This window comes from Pleurodeles waltl, chromosome 4_1 (assembly GCF_031143425.1).
Source record: "Pleurodeles waltl isolate 20211129_DDA chromosome 4_1, aPleWal1.hap1.20221129, whole genome shotgun sequence".
NCBI classification, from domain to species: Eukaryota; Metazoa; Chordata; class Amphibia; order Caudata; family Salamandridae; genus Pleurodeles; species Pleurodeles waltl.
The window spans coordinates 767,548,154-767,559,967 of NC_090442.1; the positions used below are offsets into that span (position 1 = coordinate 767,548,154).

Below are 11,814 nucleotides of genomic sequence, written 5' to 3' on the forward strand. Positions count from 1 at the left end.
CAGCCCTTCAGGTGTGAAGGCACTTTAGCGGTCGATATTGTCAGGGCTGAGTACACCCTCCTATTCGGGAAGCAAAGATACTGTGCAGAGGCAACAAAGAGAGGCAACTTTTAGCACATAAACTACAGGGCCATGACCTCAAAAGTATAACTATGGAGATCGACACACTAAGAAAATAGCAGAGAGTCTAACCCACCCTAATCTAAGATGCCTACTTCTCATCCTGCCCAGGTACTCCATTATCACACCCAGAGGCACTCTCCTTGGACGCAGACATCTGCCTTAATGAAGTCCTCTCTGGAATAGCTCGACTACAGCTGGGGAGGGCTCCAGGGATGGATGGCTTCACACCTAGCTTTTACAAAACCTTTGAAGCCCAACTAGCTCCCATCCTCACACAGCTATACAACTCCTTTGGGGACACTGGCAGGCTCACTGACTCTATGTAGGAGGTGGTGACTGCTGTAATGCCCAAACCCGGGAAAGATCCTATGAGATGTTCCTCTTACTGTCCCATCTCTTTTCTCAAAGTTGATACTATTCTCTTTATAGGCACACTACCCACCCTTTTCAGCCCATATATGCAAGGACTTATCGACCTGGAACAAGCAGGCTTCTTACCAAAGAGGGGGAACTACTGCACCTTATAGATTAGGCAGTCCACTCCCACACCCGGCACTCTTCATATCTATAGATGCTGAAAAAGCATATGACCAGGGGCACTGGCCTTTCCTCTGGAGCTACCTTAAGAGTGCTGGCTTTGGGGTGCATTTTCCAGAAGTTGGTACAATACAGTTATGCCAACCTTACAGCGAAAGTAATAGATAATGGTCTAACCTCCAAAGCCTTCTCTATAGCCAGAGGCACATGTCGGGGCTGCTCCTCTTCCTCCTCCTGTTTGCCCTATATGTGGAGCCTCTTGCTAAACATTTACACACAAACGGACAGATCAAAGGCATACTTATTAGTTTTCATGAACGCAAGATAGCCTTATACGCTGAGGATGTTATGGTGGCACTTACACAACCCCTCTCCTCCATCCTGGTACTGTTGGACAAACTCAAGGCTTTCAGACCCATCTTAGGGTTCAAAGTGACTGTCCAGAAATTCCATACATTCCGTTTCATGATCCATCAACAAGGTAAAGTCTGTCTGGAGCACCAGTTCCCTCTGCAGTGGTTGAACCAATAGGTGCCATACTTGGGGCTTAAAATCTATATGTCATTGGTGGAAACAGTGTAGGGTAACTACGCCAAGCTCCTTGATATGGCCCATCAGGAGCTACAGACCTGGAGGAGAGGTGGGCCTTCATGGTTGGGCAGAACTGCTGTAATGAAGATGACTATCTTACCCAAGATATTATATGTCATGCAGACCCTCCCTCTACACCCCCCCTCTTACTGAGCAAACTACAGCAAATATTGGAGTCCTACATCTAGGGAGGCAGGAAGCTGCACATGGATCCCTAAACTTGCTTATCTCAAATAGCACAGGGAGGCCTGGGAATACCATACCTCACCTACTATTAGCTTGTTGAATTACCCTATATGGTGGCGTGGCACAGACAGCTCTCAGAAAAACATTGGTGTTTCATTGATCAAGGTGTTGCTGGGATCCATGTTTGGAAAAGTCCCTTGCTCCCCAAGAAGCACAGACCCCGAGGGGCTACATGTCACCAGTTAACCCGGCCATGATGGAGTCATGGGACAGGATAATGCTCACCAGAGGCCTTTCCATCTCTCCCCTCACTCCCATTATTGGCAATGCCACTTTCCCCTAGCACAGACAGGTAATGCATAGAACGCCTGGTAAGAGGCAAAATTTAAAAGAATTGGAGACCTCTTTGACCACATAGGGCTCATGGATTTCCCACTGCTGCAAACCAACTGCGGGATTTCTGCCCAGCAATCATAGCTCTAGACCTCCATTAAACATAGGGTCACCAACCACGTATTCGGCACACTGTCCATAGACTCCTAACAACCTATAAAATGGCTCATCACAAGGACTGGGGACAAAGGCTTGCGCTCAGGCCTGTATGGCTTCTTGAATAAAGTGTTGGACACCTCCAAGTCCCCCACACGGCGAAGATGGTAAGCCAAGCTGAAACGGTTGTTCACCCCCAAAGAATGGACTGACATTCTACACAGAGCATGTATCTCCTCCTTTAGCGCGGCGGGCAGAGAGGCAATGCTCAAAATATTTCACTACTGGTACTACATCCCAGTGAGGATAGCGAAATGGAGGTGTGAAAGCAAAGATGACTGCTGCCACAACTGCAGGCATACAGGAATCCTGACACACCTCTTATGGTGCTGCCCCAAACTCAAACAATACTGGGAGGAGGTACTGAAAGACATTGATGAGATTTTTGACAAGGAAGTCCCCAACCTCCCCAGCTATAGCCTACTAGAGCTCCCAAATGGTCTGACCTACCGGCTGCGCTCGCACGAGCAGACGGTTATCACCATTGCCCTAAATGCAGCCAAGGAGGCCATCACCTCCAAGTGGGGAACCGACTGCCCGCCTGATCTGACTATCCTGCCATTGGACACCATTGGTTTGGAAAAGCTCACTGCCTCACTTGATAACAAGCTGCCGCAGATTGATAAAATATGGGGTTCACATCTCCAATTTCTGTCACAGGACTTTCGATTATTGACTGTCCGATATACCTCCGTGTTCTTCGTCTAATGCAACAAGAACCTAAACAAGATTCCTGCGAGTGAGAGAGACTAGTGTAACCTGGACACCTGGCTATGCTCTGTCTAGTACTATTGTACAATGAACTAAAAGATCACTTGCATGGCGAAGATCAGCCCTTCTGTTGGACCTTCCCTCAAGTTACCCTATCCCCCCTCCCACTGGAGGTGTTAACTGCTTCCTTTCTTGAGCGGCTCTTCCCCATTTGATCCTCCCTTCTATGTTCCTCACTGGCCCACGGATGTAGATGAGAGTATGTGTTACTGACTAAACAAGATAAATAAAAAGATTTGAAGCATAATGTTCGGGTCAAAACGCTGATAGTCACATCTACGGTTGTCCCCTGAAAACTTAATTGCAGGGCACCATAAAATTTACTTCGGCTGTTTCACAAATTTAGAGGTCCATTAGGTTGGAGAATGTGCCCCAAGAAGTGGGAATCCCTTGCATGGCTGAGGAGGCATGAGCCCCTTTATGGAGTTTGAACTGGGATACAAAAGAGGAAAAACATTACACAGATACCTCCAGTGCGTGATGCACACACCACCAGTACTTAACTGTCGACATCTGCTTTAGTGCAGTGGAACCGTACAAGCAGCGCACTGTACTGAGGCTGCGGCGGCCAATTATAATCCTAAAAAACCTGGTCTGTGGGCTCACTAAAGCTACAAGAAGTGCTTTTTTAATGTAGGGAATTAGTCTTTCCTTTTAATCTGTGAAATTCACTGGGGCACGTCTTGTTTTCATGCTGTGTCATCAAAGAAATAATCGACACAGGGAGTCAGAAACGTCTTTTAGCAAAAATAAAGAGAATTTCCAATAATCCAGTGCCAATGAAACTGCAGAGGGGCTGGTCCAAAGTAAATAGTATTGCTTAAGTTGTTTCTTTCCTATTAGCTTCTGAATACATTGGCCTTTCATGAAAATTGTTTGCAATAAGCTAGTCCCTATCCAGCAGAAAGCATAAATTGCTAACGCAGGCTTTCAATGAAAAATGCATAGCCGAGCACCAGTAGTTTAGGAAACGCTAGCCTTGTGGAATCAGTTTGGTACATGTAAGAATCGGCCAGCAAAGATAATGCCTTCAAGGAAATTGCCCTTCACAGCCCCTGACCCCTCGGTTGGGTAGTGAATGCCGGCCATATTTAGAGCACAGTGGTACACTCTTCTGCCCCGGGGCCACTACACTTCCTAAATATAATAAAGGTAGCTATGCCCCTCTGTGGCAATGAACCAGTTGTCCTTACCGATCTGCCAGCCATATTCAAAGTTGGTTGTGACAGGGTAGATGTACTTCTCCTCCGGTATGATCTTGCTCCTGGCCTTCAGGTAGAGATACCTGCCTTCCTCCTGCTTGGTGGTGCCATGGTACAGAAGCTCCTTTGTGCGAGGGGTGGGTGGCTTCATCTCTGCACCCAGGGCCGCCACCACCTTTTCTTCCACCTTTCTCGTGACAGGAGGACCCTCACATACCTTCTTCTCCACCTTGGTCTCCGGCGCGTCAGCTGGTGGGGCGAGGTGTATGCTCGGCAACTTTAACCTCTCCTTGGCTTTTGCTCTTGGCTGGGCCATGGCTTTGGCTTTCTTGATGTTCTCCTGGTGCCACCTGAGGCGGACCCGCATCTCCTTCATGTACATCTCCTTCATGGCGTTTTGAGTCTGGGAGGTCATGTTAAACTGTCGTGCCATGTCTGTGAAATATGATTCCTCCCCACTTCTCTGCTTATTGAGGCTAACCTAGGGCCCAAGTAATGACCTCCGGACGCCGTGCCCCGTCAAGGGCCAGCTGGAAGACCCAAAACAGTCTTGTACCGAGGGGACCTTCTGACTGGAGTCAAATTGCCAGAGACGCCGCCACAGGACCTGTGGAACGCTGTGTTGGCTAGCAAGACTGCCTCCTCTCTTTGGTGGGGTCTGATTTGAGCTCCCCCTGTCTAGGTGGCAATGGCATGAAGTAATGGGGTCGGATGATGGCTCCTTTGCTGAACAGGGACACCCCGGCTTCCAGGCTCCCCTGCTTTCTGCCCGCAGCAGCAGCTGGGCCTTCAGCCCTGTAAAGCCTATTGTTGATGCCTATGTCAAGCTGGTTACCATGGTGAGCACATAAGATCACTCAGACCTCCTCCCTCGCGCCAGTGAGTAGGATGATACAGTACAGTGCACTGACCTGAAGCCGCGGAGCATCTGCGAAGAAGAGCTGGCACGCTTCACTTCAACAAGGGGACGGGTGGGGCTGGCCGCTCCGACAGGCTCCGGTTCCAGACGGAGACAGCTACATGCTCCGAGGCTGAGCAGGACATGGGCCGAGCCGCAGCTGCTACAGATAACGCTGGTATCTTCTTCACACCGCAGACTGTAATTAACATACTGTATCTGGTTTGTTTTTTGTTATACAGCTATCACTAGGTTGTGACGTAACCGCTCTGTACTGCCTGTTTCTACAGATACATACAAGCAACCAAGTATGCGCTTTTTACCTAACGGTGTGAGCTGAATCCCGTCTAGGCGCGTTGACTTGAGCACTGAGAGGACTGATTGAATGCACTGCCAAGGCAAGGCAGTAAACACTCTTCTAAGACCCATATTTACAAGCAGCCAGCGCAGGCTGCCGAACCACATATACAAGGCCACGCAAAGCCGCTCTGCTTGGCTTTTCATGGCCTTGTAAATATGGCGTAAGGCAACGCAGCGCAAGTCACTGCGTTGTCTTACTTTGCGCCAGGGAGGTGTTTCCTTGGGTGTTGAGTGGGTGTTCCCAGCAACATCCATGGATTTTGATGCATTCCCAGATTTACAAGGTTTCCGAGGAGTGGTGTAAATATCTTTATTTCTCCCCATTTTTTCCTCTCGCGCACATAGGAGGAAAACACCTTCATTGATTGTTTTTGTGCAGGAAGGTGTCCCTTTCCACACAAAACAATCATCCGCAAAACGCAGGCATCCTTTCACCATGGTGCAAGGGTGCCTGTGCTGGCCCATTGCGGCAATTTCTGTGCCTGCACAGGGGTAAGAGGACAGAAATGCGCCGTATCTTGTAGATACTGTGAATTTCTGCCCTTTCCAGTGTAGCAAGGAGGCTCAGAAAGGCACTTGCTGTGCCACCCTGCGCCATGGGGCCTTGTAGATATGGCCCTAACTCTCAATCCATTTGCCATGGGCCTGCTCAGACTGGGGATAGGCGCAATAATGGGACTCTTGCAAACAGAGAGTAAATGATAGACGTAGCGAGCCAGCAAATTAACAGGGAGAGCCGAGCCCAGGGTCCAGGTCGGATGTTAAAGCCTGTGGATGAGCCGAGCCCTGAAAATGTTTGGTATGTCACTCGTACAGCAAACATCACGCAAAATATGATAAAGTCTCTTCAACATTAAAAAAATGTATTTAACATGTGCAAGCTTTGGCATTAACATCTCACATTATAACACTGCACTGAGAAATACTTTTTAAAAGTGATGGGTTTTAAACATATACTATTAGTGAATTAATGTTCACAGTTTTTTGTGTAAACGCTGTTCGTGGCCCAGATTATAATAGAGCAACATCTTTGTCTCCTAAATTAAGCACAATAGGTTTTTGTACAATTGCTATTCTGCACTCACATCTTTGAAAGTGCTTTCATATGAAATAATGAAGAAAAAAGTGTTTTGGTGAAATAAAATACTTGCCTAAGATCACACAATTTAAAACAAGAAGCCGCAATTTATCCAGGTTTTCTGGAGTCACTTTGTGCTATGCAGCCACTAAATGAGTACCGATTTGCCCTTCCTTTTTTATGTTACCGCTTTGTTTTATCACTTAGTGCAATTTTTATATAGCGCAAACTAGACGCAGAGGTATTGAAGCGCTTCACCTGAGCGCCAGTAACAATACACAAGGTCACATTCATTTTTGTAGCCACTGGGAGATTAAGGCCTATATTTATACTTTTTTAGCGCCGAACTTGAGTCGTTTTTTTTACGCAAATTCGGCTCAACCATACAAAATACAATTGTATAAATATGGGCCTAAGTGATTTGTCCAGAATGACAGGATGATGAGCTGATGCCAAGAGTGAACATGATTCCCCTGTACAAAAGTATGCCGGCGTGGGCCCTAAAGCCTCATTCTCAGTTGAGGGAAGTTAGCAGGCAGAAGCCACATGAAAGCTTGGCACTATTGGTTTGAGGTTCCAACAGGACCTCGACCTGAGCCACAGCCAGCCTCAGGCTCGAGCCTTCAGTGGCTTGCCCAACTGTATAAAAGAGTTATGTGTTCTTCCCACTCTAGATGGAATAACAGTAGCCTTCCTACTCTCTCCCACTCAGGGAAGAATGTGGCAGCAATCAGGCTGTCCCACACCCAGGGAAACGTGAGATAATGGAAGATATCTCAATGTACTGGGTGGTAGCTCCTCCTGGAGGTGGTGGTTCCCCCATGCCACTCTTTAGCAGAAAGAAGACCCAGAGAGAGTTAGGAGAGGAGAACTCTTCCACAGCAGTTGAAGTAGGCAGGGGCACCCCCCCTACTATGGTGGAGGAGTGTCCCCCTGCTGCTAAAAAAAAGAAAAAAGCACTAATAAGAGTATTTTACTATCATTTAATTTTTCCGCTTTCTTAGGGCGGAGCCAGCATCCTCCAGCAGGTGGAGGAGGAGTGGTGGTGCGCTTCTAAGTGCGCATGTTAGAGTGGCCTGAAGGCCAGCTGAGGCCAACCAAAGTGACATGCGCACTTAGAACTCCCCATCCGGCTTGTTGTGTGGGTGTTCCCACACAGCATCCATGGATTTTGACGCATTTCCAGATTTACATTGTTTTGTAAACTTGATTTACAAGGTTTTTGTAAACCTGGGAATGCTTCAAAAGCCTACGCCATCCCAGGAATGGCGTAAATATTTGTATTTCTCCCCATTTTTTCTTCTATGTGTGCTGCATTCTACAGCACACATAGAAGGAGGAAAACACCTCCAGTGTCTCACGCCCTCCCTGAGCGGCATTTCTGCCTGCTCAGGCCAATCCTGGTGCTTCTCTCATGCTAGTAACAGCATGAGAGAAGCATTGGGATTGGGTGGCGAAGGAGGAAGAAGATAAGAAGAACCGAGGCAGCTGGAGCAGCAGAACATGGAGGCGACAGGTAAGTTTATTTATTCATTTTTTTATTGCCCCCCCATACCCCCTGCTCCACGCACTATCCCCCACCCCTTCCTGGCAGCAGCTGCTACTGGAAGTAGGGTGAGGGAACTGATGGGCTTGATTGCTCTGGAAGATATCAGACACATCCCGGCATCGGGCTCTGTTGAAACTGAGTTATAAGGACAGCTATGATAGGAGCTTCTAAAAAACAAATGAAGCAGCTGTCGTTGGATTAGTTAAGCATGTACTCCCCTTGCAAAATGTGCAGAGGTATGTAGAAACACAGAAGTAAAGTCTCATACCTCGTACCTGCGAAGGGCACCATGGTAACTAAAGTACTAAGGTAATTGGACTGTGACTGAAGGGGTGAGGGTATAGTTAGATGGTATGCCTATGAACGTAGGTGCAGAAGTGACTAGATTTACCTTTACGGGCATATCAGCTCAGTAAGAATACATTATTTTGAGCATAAGAGCATCAAAACGTTCAGGGTGTAGCTGCCTTATAAAAGCAAGGTAAAGTGTATCAGCACGTCACAGAACCTAACACGCACGGGATAGTGTGAACATACGCTTCTTCATGTCTCTTGAAGCACCGAAAGAAAGAAAACTAGTGAACATCGGTTCCTGTCGCTCCTTCTCACTCGGTACCTTAGCACCTGACAAGAGTGCTCGCCCGGTTCTAGTGCCTATCAAAATTACAGAATATAGCACTATCTTTACATGCAAATAATGTTGCTTCTATTTGGAGTCTTGCATCCTCACATTGCATGCTGTCTCCAAAAGCGTCTTCTGTATTCCGAAAGTCCGTCATGAAAATCTGATCTTTGCTTAAAATTTCCGACTGTCACCTCTTCATTTGCTTTTCAAGTGACTCCCTCCTTCCTTTCCATCCTCTTCATGCTTTTGTTGTCTGCGCACAACCTCCTCTAAATCAGTTGCCCGTTTGCCTTAATCTCTATTAATGTATTTCTGGAAATTGCCAACAACTTATTTCTCCTTTTTTTACAGCGACACTCCTGCAACCTAATCAAACCAAACCTCCTGCAGCTCATCTATGAATCCCACCAAACATCTGCAGGAAAACACAAAATTCCCCTCCCTCCATAGTAACACCTAATTCCTATTAATTTAATCTACCACAAATAAAGTGGAGTGAATCCATGGAACAGCTTGCTTGAGCACAAAAGACTAACCATAACAACCAGAGTGCCCAATAACACTGGAGAAAACAACTAACATTGGGTTCCAGAATAGTGCACTGCTCAGAGTAAAGACATTCAACGCCATGTCAGGGGTAAATCCAATGACAGTACAATGTAATACAAAGATATAGACAGGAAGTGTAGGTCACCCCCATCATCCCAAAATGGCTGATAACTTTGTGAGTGCCTGAAGCAATCTGAATGTGATTTTTCAGCATGGTAGCCAATCAGAGGTTTGTATTGTTTCTCGTGTTTTGGTGTTTAGCCTTCTATCACTGAGGATTCACATGTTTCCTGGTTATTCTTATGGGGGAGAGTGATATTTGTCTGAGTCTATTGAAAGTGATTTCATAAAGAGCTGCTCTTTTCTTTTCCCAGGCCAGAAGAGGTTGTGGTGACAACTTTCTGTTTTGTCTGGTCTGCCAAGTATGGGAGGGATCTCTATAGGGTTGAGCCTGCATCACATGCGCTTGTGCATGCATTTAGCTTGCGAGACACTTTAGGAGTTAGAAAAGGGCTCGGAGCCACGTCCATGTCATGTCAGTGTCTTTTATTGGTTCATGGGCTTGCCTGTTAAATTCTGCTTGCTTTCATTAGTCGAAGGCACGCATACGTCATGTCTTTTCGGGTTGTTAGCCCTCCTCGAGCGCAGCGACCAAGTACTGAAAACATGCGAGGCTCGCTGTTTCCCGTCAGGTTTGTGGACTACTTTTTATCTTTTGTTCACAGTGTGATCTCGCTTGGCAGAAGTCGAGCGCTTTGCATAACATCGACCCTGTTACATAGTTAATTGCACTTTTGCCAGTTACGTAGATAATTGCACTTTTGCCGATAGGTTTCACTACGGGTGAACTGTAGAAGCGCGATTGCGCTGGTTTTTTTCCATTCAATGTGGCAAGAAAAATCTGGTTCGGAGTTTACAACTGCTAATAACTGTAACTCGGAGAAATGCAAGACCCTATTGCATTGCAAATGCTTGTTTTCTTTTGACATCCTAGTCTAATTTTATCAGCCCAAAAGCTCAAAGTAACTCTCCAAATTCTGAAGCCACAATTTCTCAGATGTGCTTAAAAGAAAATTATGAGGTACATAAAATGACAGTACAAAAGAAAAAAAAGACTTTGGTAGAAAAGTAAGTTTGCTGATGGACACTTACGTCTATCAATAACAACTTGCCCCAATCTGCTTTACTCAAACACTTCATGGCAAGAGTCGCATCACGTGCATTAAAGACTTCCAACTTCTTAACCTGGTTGTCTGCAGCCATGAAGTTATCAAACCCCTTGGCAGTGTGGGCTCAACGACTATTCAGAAAAATTAATCCCTGCCAGAAGAAGTGTCATCCATTTTTGGTGTGTGCTTGGCGATAATTAACTTTTGAATGGGAGCCACAAGAATAAGTAAACAATCATACAATATTGAATCTCGGACACCTTAATGAGTAAAAGGGTCAGAGAAAAAAGTCTGAGTCCAATGTAGTTCCGTGTAGCAGACTCTTTACGGAACGCTTCAGATTATGATAGAAAAGAGCCACTTGGGTCTCAGAAGTTCACTCAGGCAGCAACGGCAGGTGGCAAAAGAAGCTGGAGTTTGGAGATCTGTGGTTTAACCAAGTGTGTTTAGTTGTAATGAAAACTTGAAGCGAAGTAGCCAGGAAGGCGCAGTAGAAGTGACCTACAGGGCTACAGGGCGAAATGACCTTAACAAAGGTGAGCTGGAATTTAGGTGCCAAGGATCAAATGAATAGATCTTTTCAAGAGCAGGATTCAAAAGCCCTTTGGCAGACGATGCCTCAGGACACAGGAAATTTGAAAAACGCCCCAGAAGCCTTCATGAATGAAAAGACATCGTGGACTTTCTATCCCCAGTATTTGGCGCTCACTCGTGGGTGTGATGGATAATGGATGCCATGTTCTGTAATTTCCCAGATGTTTTTGAGGTGTAAAAGCTACTAGTTTTGATTACGAGTCACAGAGCTCCCGGACAGATTATGGAACATTCACAAGTTGGCCCCTGCTTGTCTCAAGACACTGATGGCTTTGTGCAGTCACTTGCAGTCGTCTTGCTAGAGTCACCATCGAATTCCACAATACAGCCTACTTACAAATGAGGCACAACAAATGAGTTAGACCATGCTCGGTTCGACATGTTTTTTTTAACCTACCAGTTATCTACTGAATCGGCTAGTTGCATACATCATCTTTGCATTATTCTAGGGTAAGGTGCATCACATGGTAAAAATAAATGGCCGTAATTAGGCGAACTAAGATAATTGGCCTTCATTGAACTTCTGCTTCATACTTTGTAGATGAAGCTGGCAACACCAGAGCCAAACAAAGACCTTTTGGCAATCGCAAGGACATTTCATAGATCTGACTGATGCCAGGCCCAGACCAAGGCTAATCTTACATTGCAACAGAGAGAACAAAAATAATGGATGATTCTGCTTTTACTTGACATTGGCCAGTCTTACCAGGTAGCTGATTGGCGTTTTCTTGTATTTGCCATTGGATTAAAGGAAGTGTAACTAAATTGTTTTGTGTACCTGATGACTCTGTGGTGCTTAATAAGACAAGTATTGGTTTATAATAACAGTTGGACCAGTCGATCGCTACTGCCGGAGACAGCACCTTATTATCAATTCATTTGAAACAAAAGCTAGGGTTCAGGCAGGTGAAAGCCAGCAGTAAATGCCAGTTTAAAGACCCTATGGTAAGAAAATATTTATGAATATTTAGTAATCATGTTCACTCGCACAATGCACTTGGATAAATATTTAAAAAGACAGTCGTCCTAGGCC

At 45.9% G+C, this 11,814-nt stretch overlaps 1 protein-coding gene across 1 annotated transcript; it reads right to left on the reverse strand.

Annotated features, from left to right (window-relative positions):
- Positions 1-3,894: 3,894 nt before the first annotated feature.
- Positions 3,895-4,720, reverse strand: SPMIP1 (sperm microtubule inner protein 1). Its single transcript, XM_069227555.1, has one exon. The coding sequence runs from the start codon at positions 4,390-4,392 to the stop codon at positions 3,895-3,897; it is 498 nt and encodes a 165-aa protein (XP_069083656.1). The 5' UTR covers positions 4,393-4,720.
- Positions 4,721-11,814: the final 7,094 nt, after the last annotated feature.